This window comes from Lissotriton helveticus, chromosome 2_1, assembly GCF_964261635.1.
Source record: "Lissotriton helveticus chromosome 2_1, aLisHel1.1, whole genome shotgun sequence".
NCBI classification, from domain to species: domain Eukaryota; kingdom Metazoa; phylum Chordata; class Amphibia; order Caudata; family Salamandridae; genus Lissotriton; species Lissotriton helveticus.
In genome coordinates, this window is record NC_136059.1 from 11890688 (window position 1) to 11917345 (window position 26658).

The window sequence follows — 26658 nt, forward strand, 5'->3', positions numbered from 1 at the left end:
ATAGGTGAGTGGTTATTAGGGACCGTTTGTTTAATCAATTTGGGCTTTGGTTTTGGATGCCTTGCCTCCTTCTGTTGCTTGGCTTTAATAGGAAATACCAGACCACCAGCTCTAGTACACCTCTTTGAAATCGGAGCATGCAACGGGGAATCACAAAATGAAGTGACTTCGGTAAGACCTAATAAAGAAGCATTTTAGGGCTGGTCATGACAGCTTGTAGAAGGGGAAGGCATCGGTTCCAAGTCTATCAAGTCCCGTGGTACCCCTGGAGTTAGTGTTAGTGGCTGTGAGACAGAGACTTCTGATATATCATGTACAATAGCGATATTAGAATGCCCTGGGTCCATAGAAAGACGCCTTTCAGTTCTTTCAATCTCTTAGGTTAGCATGCTGGCTGCTCTCACTAAATAAGAGTCAAGAGTGGCCCCTACCCCTCTATTCGGTTTGGATCCGGTGGTTTTCTTCCTTACCATTGTAGGGAAGCAAATAAAACGACACAGTACCTTTTCTTGGAGCAGATGTCAGAGGGGGGCCCTGCCCGGCCTTCTCCGGCATGTGACAGCCTAAGACGGCCCCGCCCTTGTCCCGGGCTTCTCCCGGGGCCGCCCGCGCGCATCTCGCATCGCGGAAGCTCAGCCTGCCTTTTAAGCGCCTCCAGGAGCGGAAGTGGGCGTGTGCACCGTGTCAGAGTGCAGGGAGTCCTGTTGCCTGTAGTCTCTCCCTCTCAGCGGCCGCGCAGAGGTCAGGATCAGCGGCGGCGGGGGAGACCAACATGCGATGTCGTCGGGAGTCAGGTAGATTTTGGCGAAATAAGGCGCCCCCGCAAAATTGGTGGTTGCTTCGGGAGAGCCCCCGCCCCACAGAAGCTCAGCCTGCCTTTTAAGCGCCTGCGGGCGTGGAAGTGGGCGTGTGCACCGTGTCAACGCGCAGGGAGTCCTGCTGCCTGTAGTCTCTCCCTCTCAGTGGCCGCGCAGATGTCAGGAGCAGGGGCGACGGGGGATACCAACAGGCGATGTCATCGGGAGTCAGGTAGGTTTAGGCGAAATAAGGTGCCCCCGCAAAATTGGTTGTTGCTTCGGTAGAGCCCCCACTCCACAGAAGCTCAGCCTGACTTTTAAGCACCTCCGGGCGCGGAAGTGGGCGTGTGCACCATGTCAGCGCGCAGGGAGTCCTGGTGCCTGTAGTCTCTCCCACTCAGCGGCCGCGCAGATGTCAGGAGCAGCGGCGACGGGGGAGACCAACAGGCGATGTCGTCGGGAGTCAGGTAGGTTTAGGCAAAATAAGGTGCCCCCGCAAAATTGGTTGTTGCTTCGATAGAGCCCCCGCTCCACAGAAGCTCAGCCTGACTTTTAAGCGCCACCGGGCGCGGAAGTGGGCGTGTGCACCATGTCAGCGCGCATGGAGTCCTGGTGCCTGTAGTCTCTCCCTCTCAGCGGCCACGCAGATGTCAGGAGCAGCGGCGGCGGGGGAGACCAACAGGCGATGTCGTCGGGAGTCAGGTAGGTTTAGGCGAAATAAGGTGCCCCCGCAAAATTGGTTGTTGCTTCGGTAGAGCCCCTGACTCAGTGTGTGAATCACGTTAGTCTTTTGTAGTTCTTTCTGTAAAATAACTATTTGTTCCCAAAGCATTTTATGCTTGATTGTGCCACCTTTTGTGTCTTTGAAACCATTTTTAACCCAGTTTTGTAGGTATTCGTTTAAAGACTGGACGCAGTAATACGAATCGCACACTATCAGTGTGGGGAATTCGCGATCTGTATTTTCAAGCGCCATCTTGAAAGCCTGTAGTTCAGCTCGCTGAACAGTACAGTCTCTGAGTGATTGAGTTTTAGTGACCATCGGTCTAAATTTACCTTCATGCCAGCGACCTTTAACAATCGCGCACGCAGCACTTTAGGCTTGTTTACCCCCAATTGCGGGCTGTGCTGATCCGTCTGTATAGATTATACATCCGTAATGTTCTAGAGGCGGAATCTCGGTCGGCAGAGGACATTTGTGTTCGTATTGAAGGAATTCTTGTGTCTTCAAGTAGGGGTCAAAGACGTATTCAACGTATGTTGCAGCAAGAGAGTTAACCCATTGTATCCATCTCGGATGTAAAGCCTTAGCATTGGGAATGCTTGCTTTTATCACTGCCTCTAAGGCAGGTACAGGAGTAACGATCATTATGCGTTTACCGTGCGCGAGAGCTCTCTCTTTTGCTACTGCAGTTTGAACCGCTGTCAGAATTTTTTCTGTTGAAGTGAATTTTATTTCAGCTTGTGAACAATTGTGATTTGTATGCTATTGGTACCTTTTCACCTTCATTAAAGGTCAGGTTTGTGAATCCACATCTTCCTGGGATGATTCGGATCACAAGGTTGCGCACATTGTCGCGTGTTTCTTACTGTGTTTTTGCTAACATGTCTGTTTGCACTGAACGCAAAATTTCTGTATGGTTTTGAGTCCAATTTGTTGGTTTGAAATCAGGTTTGATTAGTTCGGAGAGAGGTTTAACCCTTTTTGCGTAATTTAGAACATAAGTTCTTCCAAAATTCAGGAAACCTAGAATTGATTGTAAGTTTTTCAGCATTTTTGGAGGTTGGAGCAGCGCACATTTCTCTAGAAAGTTAGCTGCCAGACTTTTGCCTTCACTTGAAAGTTTGTATCCTAAGAATAGGACGTTGAGCTGGGCAATTCATGATTTCTTAAAATTGAATTTGTACCCTTCAGAAGCGAACCCAAGTATTATGGTGTTCACAATTTTCAAGTGCACATCCAAATTATCGTCTGTAAGATAGATGTCATCGACATAAGATAATGCCTCATCATCATACATTTGTAGTAATTCTGTTACTCTGGCTGAAAATAACCCTGGACTATTCGTGAATCCTTGGGGGAAACGGCAAAATTGTCGATGTGTCCCCATTATTGAGAAAGCGGTCAAATGCCTGCTTTCAGGTGAAATGTTTTGACAGAAAAACCCATTTGAAATATTTAATGTGGTTTTATATTTTTTCCGCGCAATGTTATTCATCAATGCTGCACTGTGTGCATTTTGTACTGCAAATGTTTTGCAACAGGAGTTTAAATGTCTGTAATCCAAAACTAGACGATATGAATTGTCTGGTTTGGAGACAGGACACAAAGAATTGTTCATAGATGAGGTGCATGTTTCAATCACTCCTTGGTATTCAAGTTGATTTAAAATCTCCCTGACTTGTTTTTTCGCTTCGTGTTTAACAGGATATTGCCTTTGTGCAGTAGGCTGATTTTTTAACAGGATTTTATGGTGAGGAGAGTCCTCATCCCATCCTGCATGATTTTTATATAATGCTGGAGCTTGGGCTACTGCCCATTTTCTGGCATATGTGTATTTTTTATGAATTGGAATATGATTTGAGAAGGCTGGCATAATTATCTCTTCGCCATGTGGGCACTCCCTGACAAATTCAGGTGGCCAGTCTTGTTCACCTAGAAAAATGTCATAACCCTTAGACAGCTTATCCCAAAAGAGTGCTTTTATTTTTCTAGTTAATTCCCCCTCCATCCGGAGCGCTACTTCATGTACCTTGTGAGGTACACTAACCCTGGTATCGGCCGTTTCAACTTGAAGGCATTCTTTCAAGTCCACTGTCTCCAGATGATCCTTCAGGATCTTGCGAGCTATGGTCACTTCTGCTGTGCTGTCTAGCATTGTCTGGGCCAACTCCCTGTTCTTGAGTTGTGTCCTCAAGATCCTCGGCATGTCTGATCTTTACGCTTGCTACCTTCTTCTTGGTGAATTGAGTTTTCTTATTTTTTGGAACATGCTGTTCGTCTTTGGACTTCACGCGTTCTTCTTTTTGTTCTGCTCATCCTCTCCTCTCGGATTTCTGAGAGGAAGTCTGAAAGGTACGAGAGGAATCTGTATTAGTATCTTGATATCTGTCAGGTTTTCTCAGATTATACCTATTTCTAAGGTTATATCTTTTTTCAGAGGGCTCCCGTTGTGGAGACCTACCTCCCCGTTGGGGAGATCTTCCTCTGGAATGAGAACGTTTCTCTTTGGGAAGTTTCTGTTTCGTATTTTCCCACTTCTTTTAAGGAGTAGTGAGATTATTTTTAAATAAAAAAAATTCAGGGTTTTCTGTTAGTTGGGGTTTTAATGGTTTCCCACCCAAACTATCTCTACCTAGTTCTTCATATGATTTTTCAATAATTCTTGCAAGCTCATATGGTTGGTCTGTTATATCTGTTTCTTTTAGTTTTTGGCAGATTGCCACGGATGCTGAGTCACCTTTAATGTTGGCTAATAGTATAGCCGATACCTGCTTGAAATCTTTTAATAGTTTCATACCAAGATTTAAGGTATGTACACTAATCAATTAAAACTCAATCCTGACAAGACGGAGCTGATCCTGACTGGTGGTGCTGCCAACCCCTGGCCCCCACTCCTGGGCAGCTCCCCCCACCCAGTGGATACTGTAAATAGCCTTGGGGTCATAATATGCAATGATCTGTCTCTGAAACCCCAAATTAACGCAGTGGTTTCTTCCTGTTTTTTCCATCTTCGCAGAATTCGCAAGATCTGCAGATTTCTGACCACCGAGGCCCTCACTCTTGTTACCCTCATCTCTCGTATTGACTACGCAAGTTTGCTTTATGTTGGTATCTCAGCATACCAACTTCATTGTCTACAGCTAGTCCAAAACCAAGCAGCCACACTCATTTATCACCAGTCAAAGCACCAGCATGTCAGTCCTCTGATGAAGAGCCTTCACTGGCTCCCGGTGGCCAAACGCTGTGTTCGTAAACTGGGCTGTACCATCTTCAAAGCGCTCGGGGCCAGGGCCCTGCCTTCATCTCTTCTATGATTCACCGCTATGTCCCCATACGTGAACTTCGCTCCTCCTACCTCAATCTGCTCATGATTCCTACTATTAAACACCAAAAACATGGCGGCCTCCGATTTTCCTTTTTGGCTACCCATTTTTGGAACACCCTCCCGATGGAACTGAGATCTGTAACCAGTTACACCCAATTCAGAACACTCCTCAAACCCTTCTGATACTACAAGCATACGAGTAACGCTTCTGCTCCCCACCGCCGCTGTCCTTCTCTCTTAGCGCCATGAAACTGCTAGGTGTAAGCGAACTTTACAAATAATTTTAACATAACATAACACTACAATAACAAGGCAGGTTCTGGCATATATTCATTTTGAATCTGTCTCTGAACGTCTGGTATTACCGCCATGGACGGAACACCATGTGTTTTTGTGTAGGTTGAAGCAAAGACTGTAACCCAAGTGTCACAGTCCTCCACATGTGGTGCTACTGCTATCCCCATTGGTAAACAGATTGTCAGAATTCTGTGTTTCTCATGAAGTGTACTATCAGGGAATACTGCCTCTATCTGAGTGATTTTTTGTGCTAGCCAAAACGGAATTTGTTCCCTCTTTGCGGGCAATTTACCAATGACTGATTGTATTGTCTGTGGTGTGATTTTGTTTGTGTTCCCCTGGTGAGGGGTGTGCTGTGGAATCCTTACAGTAGGTTGGACTGTTAAAGTCCGTATGACATATTGAACCAATTGTCTATGAAATGTAATTAACTGTGTTTGCTGTATTAACAGTTCTGGACCTGTCATTTTTTCAATGTCAGGATGTGGTGTATAGCTGGCTAGTACCGGCCCTGTTGCTCCTGGTCTACCTAGTGGACCGAGCCTGGTTATGTGATTTTCATGTTGTAGGGCGCCTTTAAACCAGAGATGATGCTCTTGGTAAGTTAATGGAATTTCGACGTCCTCATAAGGAACGTATTCCTCTGGAGGTTACTCTACTTTGTAGTAGTGGAACTCGTGTGTCCCTCCATCGGCTGGAGGAAAATGAATCCATGAATAGAATACTTCTGTCTGCTGATATTCATGTGCCTCTATAACAAAGATTACTTTACCAACTCTCGATGATACTCCATTATTTATGAGTTTGTAAGTTATAGTTTTTCTTACATTTATCGGGAGGATTATAACCTCCGGGTCATTCTGTAGCAGATTTATGTCATCTAAAACTGCTTGTGCTGCTGCTGCAGCTATTACTCTTTCTCTCTCGTCGTCACTATCCTGCATTTTGTTGACCGAAAGTTTGCAGAGCAAGTTTCAAGGAAACAAAGATTAGGTGCACAATATTTTGGAACACTGTATCCTTCAACGTTGAACAAACCAAAAACTAATACATAGGATATTCGTCCTACTCAGTTTTGGGAGAGATTATCCTTTTACCCACCCCAGACGTGTATTGGAGTATTTTACGGAAAAAGGTCTGTGTGAAAAGCACGACTGAGTTACTCTAGTATCTAGTGTTAAATTATCGCCTTACCAAACGTTGGGCGCCATGTAGTGTAGTTCTTATATTCCCAATAGGCTCTGCGTATTGGAATAATATATACTATAGTTTAGACGTAGGACTGATGTCGTCTAGGTCTCTATCGAATATATTAAACTTAATTGTGAGTGCCAGCTAGCTCAGAGGTCACTCGAAACTTTCTCGAATTCACAAGAAGGGATTAGTTTCTGACAACCGCATAAACATGACAACTTTGTTTCCCAAGAATAAGAAATCAATCTCTAGAGTCGCGGAAACAATAGATAACTCAGGCCCCACCATCTTGCCTTTACTGGAAGTGCTCAGAGCACTCAGGCCCCACCATCTTGCCTTTACTGGAAGTGCTCAGAGCTAAGATCGGGCCCACACTTTCGTATGGCATAGAGATCTTTAAGGGTAAAATGAACAATACCTTAAATAAATTAACAACCAAACTCTACAAGAAATTGCTTCATCTGCCGAGTTCCTCCTCGCCAGCACAGGTCAGACTAGAGCTGGGCTTAATTAACTATGAAACCTCCAACGTTGGCTCATATCTTAACCTGATCCACAAATTTAGACAGGCAGAAGCTGGTACTTCGGAATTCCTTGTCTGGAACGAAATCAGTGTGAGCAATCCGGGGGGATCATTTTGGCCGTCTCCTAAATGACCACATTCAACAAATGTCCGCTGCTGATCTCTGGGCCCTTAATCCAAGCCAAACAAAAACACAATTAAAAAAGGTATAAGACAGAAATCCCTGATTATGGGTAAAGCTCTTCTTGCGAAATGTAGTCATGCCTGGGCAGTAGCCAACTCTTATAAACGATTATCTCCGGCCAATTACCTTTCGACAACGTTTGCTTATCATCTAAAGCGATGCTTGAGCGCCCTTAGACTAGGAGACTGGCGCTTCCTTCAAAATCTCCCGGTATGGCATCAAAAAAGGGCCGATCTAAAGTGCAGAGGGTGTGGGGCAGCAAATGAAACTTTTTTGCACGTGCTTTGTATATGCCCTTTCTTTATTCTCCAACGCAGATGCCTACTCAGGCCAGAATGGAACAGGCTGAGACTTCGGACCTGTAGGCACGCCATTATTGCTGCTCTGTCCTTAGAGAACACTGTTTTAAATATAAAATTGGCCAAATTTTTTCAGCAAGTTTATAGTCTTTTAGAAAAATTGGAAACGGCTAATGCCTTGTTGATAACTGTGTAGAATGATATGTATTTTAACCTCATCTGCATCGTCCGGGAGTGCTAATTTTTAAATTGACACGTTGCAGTACGCACCGATGAGAAGGCCAAATTTTATTTTGTTTTTCTCTTAACTCCTTTTAATCTGTAAAATTGTACTTATGTGCTCGAAGAATCTTTTAAAGATATGCTTTTATATATCTAAATAAAGAATTTTACACACAATAGATAACTATTTAACTCAGTCAATCGTGCATGCTTCATTTCACCAGAGGTGCTGATGAAATAGAGAGAAGGGCGTTTTCAATAAAAAGTATTTATTGAACAGTCTTCTTTCTCAAGCATAAGAAATGTATTGCTACAATCGTAATACTGGTTATAAAGTACAAGGCATATAATACGAAGAGTATTATAAAATAGTATTGTAAGAGCATGATATGGTTTCTAAGCCATAAAATGCCTAAAATATATAAAATACATACAGTGATAAAATAATGACTAAAAGTACTCAACTGGTGCTTCTAAACTACGCCTACCCCAGTGTACCTAACCTAAGTCTAGTACGAGGGGAAGAAGTAAGTGAGGAGTAGCTTAAGTTTAGTATTTCTTCTGCCAAGAATCTATCTAAGAATTCTCTACGGGTCTAATCAGCTCCGTACCTTGGTTTTAGAATAAAGGAGGTCTTGTATCTCTCTCTCAGGACTCGATTTCCCAGCAACCCACAAGGGTAGCCTGGAAATACTGGAGCTGGATTTCTCGGCAGGAGAAAAGTCAGCGTCTCTCAGTGCGTCAGCTGGAGGGTCGGCGTCCTTCGGCACTTGCTGCAGTAGGGCGCGTCGGGCAAGTAGATAGTCGATCTGCTCCAAACCACTGTGTGTTTGTCTGGGCAAATGTAGGCATATTTATACCTTGAAGGTGCCGAGTTTGACATATGATTGGACATAATAACGTCATCAAAGACTTAATTATTTGATAACTCCATGATTTCCTAGATAAATTAGTATTCAGGCAAGGGGAAGTCCCTAGCTGCTGAAGGCGTGTTTTTCTAAGAAATCGTTGTGGATTCTTGGAACTTAGTGAAAGTAGCCATGCCGTATTTGGGCTGCATAGGCTCCGTCTAAATACGGGTATGATTTCTATGCCTATATAAGGATCGGGTGATTTATACCTATATATGGGCATGCATCTGGAAAATTACACTAGGGTCCTAGATTCATACATAACAAAGGCCTTTGCAGATAACCTGCACTGATAGTCTACACCAGTCTTTCCTAAACTGTGTGCTGTGGCTCCCTGGAGGTACAACCTAGCAAGGGGAGCCACACACCAAGCACTTTAATGCATTTAAGGTTGAAGGGTCTGTTGGCTTCAGTTAAACTAATTAGACGTAAACGCATGATGTCAATGATTTGTAGGTGAAATGCCTAAAACTACAAACGTAGCAACTAGGGGCAGATTTGCAAGGCCCGTGTGCCACTTTTGCGTCATTTTTAACATGAGAAAATTGACGTAAGGGTGGCGCAAGGAGCTTGTATATAAGCCCCTTAGTTTATGGCACGTTGAGGGAGACGAACTCCATATTTCACTGGATCACCATGTTACAACACTACCAAAGTAAGCAGAAGATGCCTGATTTATTTTGTTAGACTCGTTAACAGTTTAGTTTTTTCAAATGCATTTTACACCAATGCAATTTATCAGGAAAGTACAGTTGTCCTGTCAATTAAACACACTAAGTATTATTAAGTATTGATGTTTGTACTTGAATCATAGGTACTTTCAGTACACATTTCTTTCAGTTCATACACATTTCTAGACAGGCCTGGTCTCTCCTGGAGCACAGGGAAGTAAAACACCATGTATGGCATATTGGCAAAATTTGGAAGCAAGAAAGAGGGACGTTTAAAAAAAAAAGTGGAATTTATTTTACTTGCATTGATTTGGAGGCAATTTTAGGGAGGAGACAGCGAAAAAAGCAGTATGTGGTTTACAAAGTCATGAGTCGCCATGCTGAGACAGGTGTGTTGGCTCGTATGACATGGGTAGAATTGGGAACCACTGGGTAAAAGGAAGACTCAGCCAGCGACTCCTACGGTTTAGCTGTGCCATACCATCAACACATGTCTGGAAAAGGCTGTGGGAGCTATTAACAAGGAGATAGATCAGGCGGAGAGAAGGCTTTCAGTAGACATAGGATGTTCAGGACTAGGTTTTTCACCTACCTTTACCATCGATCCCCAAGGCCCAGGTCAAGGCAGCCCCCCAGTTCCACCTCTTTAGTCCTCAGATTTGGCTCTAGTTGAGTCACTCCTTCCCGAGCCTTTCGACTCAAGGCTTGAGCGCCCCGTTCACCCCACCCTCTCACCTGGCAAGTTTGCCTGTCCCTAAATGGAAACGGAAGGCCAAGAGGACCACGGAAGCCACTGTGATCACCTGCCAGGGTCAGGCGAATGTTGCAACCAAGCTTATTGCAGAGGAATTGCTGACCCACCTGGCGCCAGTTCTACATAATTTCATGGTTACTCTTACGGACCTTTTATCTCCGCTTTCGAATAGATTGGATGAGCTGGAGTTAGCTTCCAGGGTTTTGGCTAGCAAATTGAATACTCTTTTGACTTCAGTGGCTAAACATCCACCGTATTAACTGCCAGAGTGTCCCTCATTAGCTGATACCGCGCTCCTCGCTAATCCCTTGAGTAGCATTGTTACCCTGCATGCGAATGCTTCCCTAAAACCCAAGGGAGTTATGGTCCAGCATATAGTGCTAGGGGCTGGTAGATCTTGCACCGTGGGAGATGGCACAACCCATGTCGCTCGGTCGAACCGGGTCCTAGGTCTTGCAGACATCTCACCTTGGATTGCAACTACCCAAAGATTTCCAGCTCCCAGTGATCGACCTTCCCTCAGCATGCGCCCCCTATTCTGGTCCTCTCAGGGATGCCTGGCCTACCGGCTCACAAAGAGGAATCTACGGTCCAACTGATCAATAAAGCTTCCCATTGGTTGGCCCTGCACTCTGGGTATTCTGTCAGGGATCAATGATACCTTGATGGTGAGGAGAGTGGAGTGGACAGGCCGATCAAGAAAAAGTTTTGAGGAGACTGCATCATTATATCGGTACTATACCCAGAGCTAGCATGGAATATCCTCTCCCGAGCATCTAAATTATTTTCCCCAACCTTATGCATTAAACTACTCCCACTTGACTTTTTCTATAGACCTCCACTGGGAAACTCAGGGGAGGGACTTCTCACAAGAGGTAGGCTTAAGGAAGGAGGCATGGGGCAGGCTTTGTTACTTTCAAACTCTTATGCTCCCCTTGTAGATCTAAATAAGTTGGATTGACTTCAGGAGTTTGAGGAGACACTCGTCTCTCCACTCCAACAACAAGGCCCTCCGAGACAGAGTGCAGAGGAAGATAACCCTTCACTAATATTGAGCCCAAATGTGATTTTATCAGCTTCCCTCCCTCACACACGTCCTGTGATTAACCACACGCCCCAGGTGAGCCCTCATGCGCCTCTTTCTTATTTTCCCCTCCTGGTAACATCAACCACACTACTGGTAGATAATGTAATCTTATCTCCTGGAACATGACAGGTCTGTCCTCCAAGTTTACTGAAGACAGATCGCTACTGTATGTTAGGTCATACAAATTCATATGCTAACAGGAAACCTGGGAGACTAAGAATATTTCTTTTATGGACGGGTATAAGACTATCTTCTGCCCAGCGTCATACTCAATTCGGGATGAGCTAGCGGGGGCCTCATTTTATTTGTGGATCTAGAACTTTGTAATGATTTAAAGATTTTAAAGTGGGACTCTCAGGTATTCCAGGGTATAGAATTGCGCAGGGGGAGAGCACTCACACTTGTTATTATCAATTGTTATAATACCAAGAGGGGGGAGGGCGGGTCTTCCAATTTCAATGCCTTAAATTACACCCTAAACTCAATAAAGGAGGAGGGCTGTGGGCACATGAACCTCATTTTAGTGGGTGATTTCAACTGTCATTTGTGCCCATCCTTTGTGAAAAATCAGTCGATTGCCCAGCCTTGCCCGCTTTTGGACGACCTCGACACAGAAGCCACCATGGAAGGGAAGGTGTTCAACAACCTCTTACTTACTCATAACCTGGTAAACATCCTCGACTAGTGGCATTCCAGGCCTATTTCTCAATTGCCCCCGACCTATAAAGGAAGGGGTTCTTCATCTATCATAGAATTTATATTCATGACAGCACCGTTGGGAGTGATCCCCGGCTCATTTGATACAGAGCACAGTGCTTTTAGTGACCACAATCCACTAACACTTGTGCTGACAGGGCTGGGCAGCCCCCAATAGGTCCTCGAAAGATCCAGGCATCTTTAACCCCCACTGATCAGGGTAGGAGCCTTCGATGGGCGAGCATGGATGTAAAGGTCTTTAACTATTGCCTTTTTTCCTCCTGACAGGAAGAGAACGGTACATGTCTGGATCCTCATACACGAGCGAGGAAATTTTAAGCTTGTTCTCTTCCAACGCTCAGGTAGTTTCAGGCCTTTTAACCACACAGGCAGCGGGAGTGCCCCGGCGTCCCCCTTATTGTTTGATCACAAGCGTTTGCAGGCTTTAAGAAGGCTAAAAGCAGCCCTGAAACAGGTGCCACGGAGTAAGATAGAGGGCCTCGTGCTGACGCCTTTATAAAGAGACACTGAAAGAGCGCAGGCTCGAACTTCAAATGCGGGCTTGGGAGGATTTAACCAAAGAGGACAAATTGAGGGATTCATCCTTATTTTGGAAAATTATCAATTGCCCATTGTGAGAAGTTGGCCTGATGTGCAGTGCTCACTATTCTAGTGATCACTATATATCAGTCCAAACAACCCTTATTGATGATTGGTTGTAAGTCAACCTTATAGACCAGCTATCCTAGTAGCATGGATACGAGCAGTCTAAGGCTAAGACTCTAGAGGGCGTGTTAAGCCAGCTGTTTTACCATCACATTACCCCTTGAACACCCAGTGAAAGGACACCACACAAGTGTTATGAAAATAAACAATGTATTTATTAGAATCACAACAACCCTGTACTCTTTATGAGGACAGGGTGCTAAGCACACAACAAAACTCTTACGAAAATACTTTTAAGTTAGCACGTTACACAAATGCCCGAGGGGCACGAAAAACCATATACTTTCAAAGTGGAATGCGAATTACTAGCAGGTAAGTAACGATTCTCAGAGGCTTTGGGATCGCTAGGACTGGACTACTGAACCTTTAGATTACTAGCAGGAGGCCTAGGGAACTCGGGTGCAGAGTGTGCACTCTCACGCGGGATGCGGGACAAAGTCTATGGAAGCTAGAAAAGGCAAAGTTAGTGTTCACGGGCGAACCCGACCTGGTAGGAAGAAAATGACAGTGGATCCTGACCCTAGGATAGTGAGGCTATGCTGGGACACCGAAGTGCCGAAGTTACCTAGCCCAGGGGCTGCAGCTGCATAGGTCTGAAAAGACGTCGGGGATCTCGTTGCCGGACCAGGAGCCTGGAAGGAAGAAGTTGCTGGCAGGCGACCAGTGAAGGAAAGTTCGATGGATCCAAGCCTGGATCAAGGAAGAAGAAACCTGAAAGCAGAGGGGACCAAGTTCTTGAATCACTAGCCAGTGATTAAGTGGGCACCAGGATGGCACCGGGCGAAGTCACCGCAGTCAGGTGAGTGGGCGCTGCTGGGCTCTGCAGTCTCTCGGACCAGGAGGCGTTGTCGGCGACCAGGATGGAGGTGCGAGCTGTCCCACGAAGGATGAAGTCGTTGGCGTCGAAGTTACCCAGGATTGGGCAACAAGCCTTGGCTAATTCAAGCCCACGCGGTGGACTCAAAATGGCGTCTTGAGTGGACCAGGAGGGTCCGGGGTGCTCCTCTTCTGGAAGGGAGCAAGGGCCAGTCTGGAGCAACCAGACCAGCAGCAGAAATGTCGTCGGGCGTCGTCGGGAAGGCCACAAGCCAACGGGCTAGTAGCCAAACAACGCGGTGAGCAGCAGAAGGCAGAAGGGCCCCACGCCGATCGTGGAGATGCTGGGGGGCTGCTCTTCGGTGCTGGAGCTGCTCAGGGTGGGGGCTTCTCGGACCCCAAAGCACTCACCAGGAAATTACTCGGTGGGCTTGCTGTGCAGAAGTCGTGCAGTCTTGGCGATGGCCGGTCCCTCGAGGTCTCGTCGCACCCACGGTTCTCAGCTGGGCTGTAGAGGTGGGTAGAGGTCAGAGGTGCCAGGGAAGCCGGTTCTCGTCGAGCTGGGCAGTCGGATTCCGGAGGAAGGACTTACAGCAGACCGCAGTGTTCTTAGATGGTGCCTGCGGATGCAGGGTGACTACTCCTTAGTCACAAGGGAGAAATCTTAGGAAGAAGTCTTGAGTTCCTTTCGCAGAAAGTAGTTTCAGGATTCAAAGATGATCTGATTTGGAAAGGGGGCCAGTCTCTACCTTTATCTGGGAAAAAGGGGCTGGCACGCGACTAGGTCCTGCCCTATGGGTGGGACCAGGAGGGGGGTGGTTACACCCACTTCCTTGGCGGGCTTTTCCCCAGCACAGGGTCTGGAGTGACCCTGGAACTGGTTCCAGCCAGCCTATGCACAGTGAGCACCGGGGTGCCACGTGCAGTCACCTTCCTCTAAAGCCCTGCCTACCTACAATACACAAAACCCTGTCTGGGACGGTGCTGGCACCGCCCCTGGCAGGAAACCCTTTGTCCTTGTCTCCTGCTCTGGGAGGACTCCCAGCAGCAGGAGGGCAGACTTGTGTCTCGGTGGCAGCATCCATTTTGTGGATGCTAAGGCTCTGTCTGACTTTTAACCGGGTTATAGGTTACAGGCATGTCGTGTCCCTCTAGAAGGGTGGAATGCTAACCCCGTCGCCAGAATTGGCGAGGGGTTAGTATTCCAATTCGTATGACACCTTACTCGACATGTTTTGATAAAGCGATACCAGAGTTGGCACATAACCGCGAGGATTATAATGCACTTAAGAGTATATGGTATGCGATATCATGGAAACGGCTAAGGGATAGATCCCGAAAGCCGCAGACAGGCTCAGCTCATGCCAGAGCACCATCTCACACGATTCCACGCACTCTGCCTTCAGGATTGTTAAGGCCTGCCATAGGAGTGACTGATAGGAGATCTGTGTGTCCATTTTAGGGTTAGATATAGGTATACTATATCTAAAGCAAAGGGTGATTACACCACCTTGCCCCAGCTGTCAAGCAGCCAGTTGTGTCAGATTTGGATGGCCAGCCAGGGGTGGCATAATACATGCTGCAGCCCCTGGTAGGCCCTGGGTACACCTATGCCCTGGGTACCTAAGGTACACTGTACAGGGACTGATAAGGTGACTCAGTATCCAATTTAGATATGTACCTAAGGTACATGGAATCCATTTTACAGAGAGAGCAGTGGGCCTGAGGTCCTGAACAGCAGGGCCTCAGGTCAACTAAGTCAGAAAACCAGCAAAACACCAGGCAAAAAGTTGGGGGCAACCATAGTCAGGGATCAACCTTCCTACACCCATGTTCTGCAAACCCAGTCGAACTGTCTGTGTACCATCTCACCAGATCAGTGGGTGTCCCATTATGAAAAAGTTTACAATGTAGGCTGTCAGGGCGACCGATGCATAGACATACCTTCCTGCCCGGCGGTTTCCCCCATTAGTTTTTATCAGGAGGAGGTGTCCTCGAGCATCGAGTTGTTGGCACTAAACAGGGTCATGGGTCCTGATGGTATATCTCCGGACCTTTTCAGCGATAACATTGAGGTCTGGGTTCCTATGTTGACCAAAGTCTTAAATGCAGCGGCCTCCAGGGTGATATTGCCCTCCTGGTCCACTGCCTTTATAATGCCGACTTTTAGAAAAGGAGATAAGGATAACCCACAATCTTATCATCCAATATCCCTCATTGATGCTGTAGTCAAGGTCTTGGATCGGTTGCTCTTATCCAGATTGTCTTTGTGGGCCACAGATAGCCAGATTTTATCAGATGTCCGATATGGCTTCCGGAAAGGTTTGTCAACTACGGCCCAATGTCTCAACCTTTATCTCCTGATATCTAAATACACAGTGCCACAACCGGGAACTAAGTACTTCGTTTTTATGGATCTTACATTTGCTTTTGACCGGGTAAACCGGACTAAGTTGTGGGGCATATTAACCTCTCTGGGAGTGCATCCTTGCAGTGTCCATTTACTTATATCCCTCCATGCCCACACGATGATGGCAGTGAGATTTTCCCATGAGGGAGACCTGTCTAATCATTTTAACTGTACACGGGGAGTGCACCAAGGCTGCATTTTAGCTCCTTTCTTATTCTCAGTTGATATTACTGGCCTTGAGTCTTCCCTTTTGGCACTCCAGACAGACTCCCCTAGAGTAGGCAGGAGAGCTTTGCCAGGACTACTTTATGCTGATGTTGCGGTGCTCAAGGTCCGTACGGGCCGGTGTCTGCAGGTTTTAATAGATGGATTGTGGCATTCATGGACAGCTGGACCTGTCAGTTAATTTTACAAAGTCCTATGTTTTAGTGGCCGGTCCCCGGGGGGCTGCGGGCGAAAAGTTTTGAAAGTGGCACCCATACTCTTGGTAAAGTCCCCTTAACTCGGTGTGTTATTTGATGACAAATTACAGTGTGAAGCCCTCTCAGAGGGAAGATGAGCGACCTGAATAAATCCTTGGGAGCCATCACTAGCTTTGCAAGTAGATTGGGTTCATGGGACCCCGAAGTCATCTTAAAATATGTAGGTGTAAAGGCATTTCTAGAGTTTTATATGGCAGTGAAATCTGAGGGTGTGTGCCATCACACAGTTTGCCGGTGGCGGAAAATACGTTTCTGCTCAAGATCCTGAGAGTCCCCCAAGGCACGCCAGCCTGGTCTGTGCATGAAGAGCTTGGGGTTGGTTATCTGGCTGATCAAGTGGCATCAAACCTGTAGTGAGCTGGTTAAAGATATGGACATGCGAACATAAGGGTTTAAGGCGCATGATCCTATCGGATTGTCTGGCATTGGATGATTGCAATAAAATCCCTTGGATACGATACGTAAAGGAGTCCTTCCAGGCCATAGGAAGGCCAGACATTTTTCTTGCACATGACACTTTAAGTTTCAGGGACGTTGAAATTGTAAAAGACCTACACCACAAATTCTTTACTACGAATCACGACAACACTGAGCTTAGTGAACCCTCAGTGAGGTCCTATGTAAAGTTAAAATCAGTCCTTGGTATTGAACCATGCCGCTCGCCTTAACTAGTGCTCATGATAGATTTCTAATCACACGTTTTAGATTCAATCAGCATCATCATTTTTTAGCATCTCCGGCTGGTTTCTTTTTTCCGTCAGACCAAAGAGGTCCCTGTGGCTGCAATCTTCGATCTCCTCAGGACACGTTACATTTTATATTATTGTGTTCATTTTTTCCTTTGCTCAGAAAACGCCTCCTCCGGCCCTTATTAAAAAGTCTGAAGTTTAGGCAGGCCAAAGTGGCACTCTTGCACGTACAGTTGTTACCTAACCCCTTTACACTCTGTGCAGTAACACGTTTTTTGCGGGCCGCTAACAGATCTGGGGGTATATTACCAACAACTAGCGATAATTTTTGTCTCTAACTTGTTTAGAGACAAAAATTATCGCCGCACATCGGCGATTTTTATCGCAGATAAACCTTGCTATTAGCAAGGTTTATCGCAAATGCGATAAAAAACGGCCGCAATGCATGAATATCGCTGAAAAGTCAGCGATATTCATGCATTATCGAGCAAATGCTCTTAGCCATGTTATCCACCTCCCATTGGATAAAATGGTGAAGAACTGCTCAGGGCAGGTGTTAGCTTTTGGAGATATTCGCGCTTAGCGCGAATATCTCCAAAAGTTGGTAATAGGAGATAGCGATGTGAGCGACTGTTTCCAGTCGCTAACATCTTGGCACGCCCACTTTGCATGTCATTAGTGATAAATATCACTGACATGCAAAGCGGGGCCCAAGATGGTCGCTATCTCCTATTAGCTGTCACTAACTGGTGTTAGCGACAGCTTGGTAATAGGGAGATAATTTTATCTCCGCTTTCTTGGCTTTTAAAGCCAAAAAAGCGGAGATAAACCCCTTGATAATATACCCCCTGGGCTTTCCAGAGTTGACTGAACTTGTGTAGCCTGCGTCGGTAAATTGTTTTTTTTTGCAATCAGGTGTTTCCAGCCTTGCCCCACAGAGTTTTACCAGTTTTACATTGTTTTGAAAATATGATGAAGTTTTAGCTGCATGAAATTCTTTTTTAAATGTTATGTGGTGTAATTTCCTTTATTGTTTGATTTTTTGTCTGTATCTTTTATGGATGCATTTGCACCCAAATAAAGAAAGTCATATATATATAACCTGCACTGACAGTCTGCACTGATGGCATTTACAGCAAAGTTACCTGCACCGAAAGTCTTCACTGATAGCCTGCACTGAAAACTGTCACTGCGAACCTGCACTGATGGTCTGCACTGGTGGCCTTTCCTCCTAACCTGCACTGATGGTCTGCATTATAACCTGCATGGATAGCCTGCCTTGATAACCTGCACTGATGGCCTTCACTGCTAACTGGCACTGTTAGCCTGCATGGAATGCATTCACTGCTAACCTGCACTGACACCCTGCATTGACGTCCTGCAATGATGGCCTGCAACAATAGCTTGCACTGATGACTTTCACTGCTAACATGCACTGATAGTCTGCACTGATAGTCTGCACTGATGGCCTGCACTGATAGTCTGCACTAATAAAAGTCACTGCTAACCTGCACTGATGACCTACACTGATCGTCTTCACTGGTATTGTATTGTATTGTAATTGCATTTATATAGCGCTTACAACCCCTGACGAGGCGTCGAAGCGCTTTTTCGGCGGGTAGCACGCTACTCCGGGACCCACAGAGGATTAGTGTTGAATTAGTATAGTGAAACATGCAAGTACATTTTAAGTGTTGGATAGGTTAGTCAGTTATTTGGATTTGGAATGATAGCAGAAGGATAGAGTAGGACAAATGTTTGTATTTATTTATCGCTCGCTTGTTGACGCTTGCTATTCAGGGAGCCTATAAAGAATTAGTGATGAATTAATATGGTGAAATATGAGGCAATTTCAGTGGTGGATATTAGTCTGTTACTTGGAGTGAGAAGGATAGTGGAGGGATAAAAGGGGAAGAAAGATTTGCATTCATATAGCACTTGTTACCCCTGATGGGTGTTGAAGCGCTTTTCTGGCGAGTAGCACGTCACTCCGGAACCCATAAAGGATTAGTGTTGAAAATTAGTATAGTATAAATATGAAGTAATTTGAGTAGTAGATATGTTATTCAGTTATTTGGGCAGTATATTAGTATAGTTGAATATGGAATATGGAATTTGAGAAGTGAAACATGTTAGTCTGTTAAATTTTGATTGAAAAAGGACAGTGGATGGATACAAGAGTGAAGGTTTTTTTTTTAAGTCTTAGCAGTAGGAAGAGGCTTTTGGATGAGTAAAAATGAGTTTTGGAGGGAAGGAGTCAGAGGGGAGAGTTTAGAAAGGTTTGTTTTAGGGGATCGGTGTAGTAAAAGGTGTCAGATGATGCAAGAAGGGGTAGACCAGGAGAGAGTCTAGAAAAGGTTATGTTGGCGATCATAGTAGTGGTATGGGGTTTGGGATAAATGAGAGAGTGGATGTAGAGGATATATTGATGGATCTATAGGATGAGAGATAGGGTAGTGCATTAGAAGGAGTAGTAGAAAGAACTTTGAGATAAGTCAGAAGGTTGGGCTAGAAGATATATTGAGCGAAGTATAGGCTGAGAAATAGGCTAGTGCATTGGAAATGCTAAATTAGAAGAAAGTGATAAATATATAGATCCATAAGTACATTTAAAGTATATAGATACATAAAAGAAGTAAGTATATTTAGATTAAATATATTGATAGAGGCACAGGATGAGAAATAGGGTAGTGCATTGGATATGCTTTTCAGGAGAAAAGTAACAGACACACAGATCCAAGTACATGGAAGGTACATAGATGTACAATGGAAGTATGTACATGTAGACCAAAAACGATTTTTATATATTGATGTACATAATTATTATTATTATTTTTTTCTTTTTTTTTTCTTTCTTTTAAATTTTCTTCTTTTAACAACATAATTGTTTTACATGTTTTATAAAGTAATACCCAAAGATAGGTACATATCTATAGTGAAAACAAATGCTTATATACAGAGAGATATGCTGTAAATTTCTATTTCCGAATGGTGCTTATGTGGGGAAGAGCCAGATCTTGAGTAGTTTTCTGAAGATAAGGTGGTTGTCAGTGGACCTTATGTTCGGGGGTAAAGAGTTCCATAGTCTGGCTGCTTGTACAGAGAAGGATGTGCCACCCATGTTTGTTTTCTTGTATGGTGGGATTTTGAGGCGAGATGCTCCTTTAGAGCGGAGGTTCCTTTGTTGAATGTGTTTGGTGATTTTATTCCTGATGAAGAGTGGTCCCATTCCATGTATTGCTTTGTGGGTGATGCAAAGCAGCTTGAACGTCGATCTTCTGGCAACTGGTAACCAATGCAGGGCTTTCAAGGCAGGGGAGATGTGGTCTCGTGGTTTGATATGCAAGAGTAGTCTGGCAGCCGAGTTCTGAATCCGTTGTAGTCTTTTCATGGTCGTTAAAGGTGATCCGTGGTAGAGGCTATTGGCGTAATCGAGTTTGGATAGAACAAGGGAGATGGTAGCTTGGACCTTGTGTGGAAATCCGAAATGAGGGAAAATTTGTCGCATCATTTTTATAGTAGCAAAGCTTGATCTTGCTAGTTTATTCACTTGGACATTCATCGACAGCTTGGAGTCCATGGTCATTCCGAGGTTTCTTACCTCCTTCGATACTTTAGGCAGTGATCCCAGTTCATCAGGCCATGCGGCAAGCGGGTTGTAATTTTTGCAATCGCCACACGTGAGTATTTCAGTTTTTGAAGCATTCAATTTGAGATGCCTCCAAGTCATCCATTGATCCACGGCTCTGAGACAGCTGAGAATTGGTGATTTTCAAATGTCTTTGGGGCATTCCAGTTGAAGGAGTATTTGCGTGTCATCTGCATAGTTGTAGAACGTGAGGTGAAATTTATTGATCAGTACTGGTAATGACTTCATGTAGATGTTGAAAAGCATGGGCGAGATGATAACGTGCACTGCGCATACATTTGTTTCAAACACTGTAGGTTTGGTGTAGAAATCGTCTCATGAATTTATCTTTTCCAGGGATTCAAACAAGACCAACATTCTCATCAATCGTGTCCAAGGAAAGGAAAGTCTATACAAGGGGCAGTTCAACTTGGTAGCTCCTGATGGCTCTGTTATCCCAACCAAGTCTGGAGGTAACTCTCTGTACTGTGCTCTGGAAATGGCCAAAGGGTGCCAGCCGAACCAGGATATCTCAAAGGAGGCTTCAGATTTCAAGCAGAAGGTGTATAAGGAGGTAAGTTAACATTAATTATAGTTAAAAGGAGAGATGACACTTTGCAGGCTGGGTTGACATTTTATGGGGCCTTGGGCACAAGTGAATGCAGAGCCTGACCCTTTGCATCTATCGGGTCACTCCTTCTGGTGTCATTGTGCGAGTGACTCTTTCACGATGCTTCCCCATTCTAAACAATGCTCCCGCCGTCTCACCTACTCGAGGAGACGGCGTGAGGGTTCTGGACAAAGCTCAAGAGATTTGAACGTGATTTGACACGTATACCGAAGAGGGAGCGTTGTGATATGTATATCCTTCTTTCTAATTGTCCCCACGCCGGTGGTCCAATTGAAGACAGTAAAGCCTTGAAAAAGTTGCATGCGTGTACAAACTGAGGCAACAAAACATGTTGGCTGTCAATCTGGCCTACAAAACTGCATGTGAAGATTCCACTAACAAGTATAAAAGAATGAAGACATTACTATGATTTGTTTAAATATGAATTGAATTTCATGTGTGCTATGGAGTTGAACCTCCCCTCCGAGTGGCAGTCTGTGAGGGCGCCATGGACAGAATGTCCTCGCCCCACTTCCTCATATTTATTCTGATCTACATGTGTGAAGGAGCCTTGGGTGATTTACTCAGAGCCACATCTCTTCTCACCTGGCTCACTCCTTCTGGTGTTATTGTGTGAGCTTTGGGTGCCACACTCAGAGCCACATCTCTTTTACTCACTCCTGGCTCACCCCTTTCGATCTAAGTGTGTGAGGGAGCCTTGACAGCCACACTCAGAGACACATCTCTTGTACATACACCTAAATACCTTTCTACAACATCTTTGGACATCAATTCAACCCCAGAGAACTTGTTGCTATCCCACCCTCCACCAACTTAGAAACCCACCTTACAGAAAGGACAACTCTCACCAGAAACCACACAGCGGCAATCATGTGGACCATCCATTCAGGGGGCTCTGCGGACCAATGGCCCCACCACATCTACAACGGAGGAACACCACCATTCAGCACCACCCTAACCCGCCTCATCAACACCTCCATTAGGTCCACTACTTTCCCAGATGAATGGAAGCTTGCAGAAATCAATGTCCTACTCACGTCACGCATCCACTGAGTACCTTTTGACCCATCTCCCTGCTCCCCTAGCCAGCCAAAGTAATTGAGAAGGCCACTAACAAGCAACTCATACCACACCTCGACCTTCACTGTCCTCTAGACAACACTCAATCATGATTCAGAAGGTAACACAGCACTGACACAGCACTCATCCTGACCACCGCCGACATTCAAATCATCCTGGACCTAGGAGAAACAGCTGTACTCATCCTGTTTGACCACTCCGCTGCCTTCAACACTGTCTCCCATAACTCTCTCATCAGAAGATTCCATAAGATTGGCATACAAGGATTATCTCCTAAATGGGTATGTTCCATTCTCATGGCATGAACCCAAAGGATCAGGCTGCCACCCTTCACATCAGAGAACAATAAATCGATATCCAGCGTCCCACAGTGATCCTCCCTCTGCCCCACCCTTTTCTAAATATACATAGCACCGCTTGCCAACATCATCCTATCACAAGACATCACTGTAATCTCCTACACCAATGACACTCAACTCATGCTGTCCTTGGTGGACAAGACAATCACCACCAGAGGTAACTTCACCAACTGCATGGCCATGATAGCAGATTGGATGCAGACCAACTGCCTGCAGCTCAACTCCGAGAAGACGGAAGTACCCGATCTTTGGCAAAAAGACCTCCCCGTAGGACTCCACCTGGTGGCCATCGGACCTAGGACCAACACTCTCACACCACGTAAGAAATCCAGGGATCATTATAGACAAGCTCAACATGACGGCTCATGTCAACACTGTGTGCACCTCCTGTTTTCACATCCTGCGCATGCTACAACAGATCTTCAAATGGTTGCCTCACTATACCAGATGGACCCTCACATGGACACTTGTCACCAGCAGGCTGGACTGCAGCATCACTCTCTACTCCAGAAACTCCAAACAATGCCTACAAAGACTCTGGATCATTGAGAACACGGCTGCAAGACTAATACTGAACCTCCTATGCTGCACCCACATCACACTAACCTCAAGAAGCCTCACTGGCTCCCCGTCTCCAATCGTAGCTAATTCAAACTTCTCACGCACGCATACAAAGCACTACATAACTCAGGGTCAGAATACCTGAATACCTGAATACCTGAACAGTTGCATACACTTCCACCAAACCACCAGACACCTGCGCTCTGCCTCACTCTTACTTGCACAGATTCCCACATCTGTAAAATCACACCTGGAGGTCGCTTATTTTGCTACATCACATCCATGATGTGGAAAGGCCTCCCTTAACACTCAGAGCCAACTCTTCACTTCTTGAGTCCCACAAGAAGCTGAGGACCTGCCTCTTCAAACAAGCACCTTCGAGACCACACACCTACATACCTACACACCTGCCCAAGCTCTTAGGTACTCTTTTGGGTGATTTGTGTGCTATATATTAGCGCTCTGAGACCTACAGGTGATTTATGTGCTATATAAATACAAATACATACATACATATAAACCAATATATCATAACATATTATGACATAGCCCATAGTCCAAGTGAGCCTTGGGAGCCACATTCAGAGCCACATCCCTTCTACTCACCACTGGCTCACTCCTTTTGATCTAACTCTCCATTGACACTTGGGAAACCCCTGCTATAATTGTGTGAGTGAGCCTTGGGAGCCTTAACCTGAACCCATTCTATTCTACTTACACCTGGCTCAGTCTTTCAGGTGTAAGTGTGTGAGTGAGTCTCTCTCATCTTCAGTTGAAAAGTTTGTGGGTGGCCTTTAGGCCTAGCGGTATTGATACACTCCTCTGCCGATGGACGAGATTCATTTTCAGACCTGTCCTCAGTGCCACTCCAAGAACCCTCGCACTGATCTACCCCAGGTCTGCAACTTGTGCTTGTCACCGGAGCACAAGGAAGAAGACTGCAAGGCCTGTTGTTTGTTCAAGTTGAAAAAGACTCCTCCAGATCATTGGGCTCGATGATGAAAAATGCAGTACCAAGGCACTCAACAGACTCCGGATATCTTCAGAGAAGAATCTGAACAGGAAGAGACGGACGCTGCAGAAGAAGAGGCCTTTTCAGTCTGAGAATCAGATTCTGACCTTAAGATCAAGTTGGAGTCAGAAGACATTCCAGCAGGACAGGGTGTCATGAGTACCAAAATCCCTGTACCCATAAACTATCATTTACTAAATATAAGGCTTCAGCACCACCTCTGTCTCTGGGCCTTGGTCGGCACCGAGATGACGTTTCTGATGCCTTGCCCTCAGGCCGGGTATTGAAACAAGTGGTCAAGCCTTGAGGCTCTGGATCGAGTTGAGACAAATTGTTTTCGGACTCAAAACATTTTTCTCCAAAAGACACATCTGGTTCAGAGCCCTAATCCTCCAGTTCGAAACAAAAGTTAGTTTCCGAGCAGAAACCTTCCACTTCCAAAGACAAGAAAGACACGTCTGGTTCGCCACCAAAACCTCTGATGCCGATATCAAAAGATGATATTTCAGATCCCCAGAACCAATCTTAGACATTACGAAGGAAAAACTGTATCCAAAGCAGAAACAGCTCAACATCAGTCCTGTCTCTGCTTCTCTTCAGCAGCATATTTGCCTCTTCCTACATACACCTGCCTACTTCTCCACTACCACCCCTCTATCAGCCCTTTACTCCTGGTACCACACCTTCCCACTAACTATAGTGTAGAAGCCCTCCCCATGTGCCCTGAAGTGTATTATCCTGGGGAATTAACCTTTCGGACACCATTTTAACATCCATATCCCTCTTTCATTGTACAAAAATATATACTTGGTACTGGTTTTCTGCACTGTATGTCAGTATGTCAGTAGTATGGGCTCCCAGCGCGGTTAGTTATGTGAAATTCAGGGGTCTATTTGGAGTATTCATCGCAGACTGCATTTAATTGGGTTTCCAGATTTGTGTATATGGCTTTTCATACCACATAATTTGACAACGAATCACATATTTCAACTCAACAACACAATTACTCAACACACCACATACAGCTGAAGCACATCACAGAATTCCACATCATGCCCCAAAATTCAAAAGCATACCACATAATTAAACTTCACAACATAACACTCCACAACACAAAATGTATTTCTGCATAATTACACTCCATGACACAGAGTTCCACACCACATAATGGAAGTACACTCAATACCACATAACTACTATTCACATATTTCCACTGCACACCATGCCACATAATTCGAATTCACAAATACACTCCACACTACACCTCCACCACACACGATTCCACAACTAACAATTCCAATCAAGCCCACCTAATTCCACTCCACACAAATACACTCACTCCAATCCAAAACACATAGGGAAAACGCATTGTCATTTACAACGCCAATACCTATAATTCTAAAAATTGCAAGACCAATTTGCATTGCAAATGCTTCTTTAGGCTTGCAGATGCTTGCATAGCACAGATAAAGGGATACAAGTCAAAGATGCACAAAGGAAGTCCTTCCTAAAGCCGATCAGTCACATCCTGTTCTGTCCAGATCCGTTCTACAAGAGAGTCTGCAGCCTTGAGGGCATAAATAGGTGTATTTGAAGGACTCATTTTCATGACTGTACATATATGAAGTTCTTGCTAAAGCTGGGTTTTCTTGGGACTGCAGGACAAACTCAGTATGAAGTGATAGAAGGTCCTGGCATTTTAATCATGCACAAAAAATCCAGCCTTTTTTTCACACAGCAACATTGCTTACTGTGCGGACCTCGAGAGGGAGCTTATTCCAAAATGCTGGTCCTTGATGGGTAAGTGACCTACCTCCCGCTCTAACACGCCAAATTCTGGGAGTCACTGCTAGCAAATTATTGGCAGACCTCAGGTTTGTTGACGGGCCATAGAAACTGAACCTTGTTCTAAGGTAGACAGCACTGGTCTGGTAAAGTGACTTGTGAACTAGTACTAGTGCCTTGACCCAGATTCTGTTCCTGATAGGAATCCTGGGAAGAGCACTCAGATGAGGGGACATACGCGCTCACACTGGCAGATCCAGAAGAAAATGGCCTGCCACATTTTGGACCACCTGAAGCCTATCCAACAGGTGTTCCGTTGGGTGGAAATAGAGTGCGTCACCATAGTCCAGGTTATCAGGGCTGCTTTTTTGCAGTGATGGAAAAGTAATCTAGGAACTTTTCTAAGGACTGCAGTAAATCAAGGAAGGTGTCTACCACTGACTTAATCTGTAGCTTAAAGGACAGATATAATCAAATTTGAATCCTAAGTTCTTAACTATGCTTCTTTGGGGTACTGGGGGGAGGTATCTTCAGGCCAGAAAGTCTGCCAGGTTTCTGGAGACAAGTATTGTCAAAGAAAACAATTTCTGTTTTGTCCGCATGGCACTTGAGCTGGTGAACGGCCAGCCAATGGAAGTCTGCATTCGGGCAGGTTTTCATCAGCATCCCTGAAATCTCTTCTCCTTTCCCACATGAGAACAAAAGCTGAGTATTGTCAGCGTAGACTATACCTTAAGCCCCCAGGGCGTTGCTATCTCTGTAAGAGCAGTGAGAAGTGTAATAAATATAGTTTGG

The 26658-nt window shown here is 45.2% G+C and overlaps 1 protein-coding gene across 1 annotated transcript in view; it reads left to right on the top strand.

The window, feature by feature from the left end:
• Positions 1-26658, top strand: part of LOC144819166 (uncharacterized) — a 119714-nt gene that overhangs the window by 72877 nt on the left and 20179 nt on the right. The window contains 1 exon segment of the mRNA XM_078677138.1: positions 20793-21009. Coding sequence (XP_078533264.1) covers positions 20793-21009 — 217 coding nt within the window.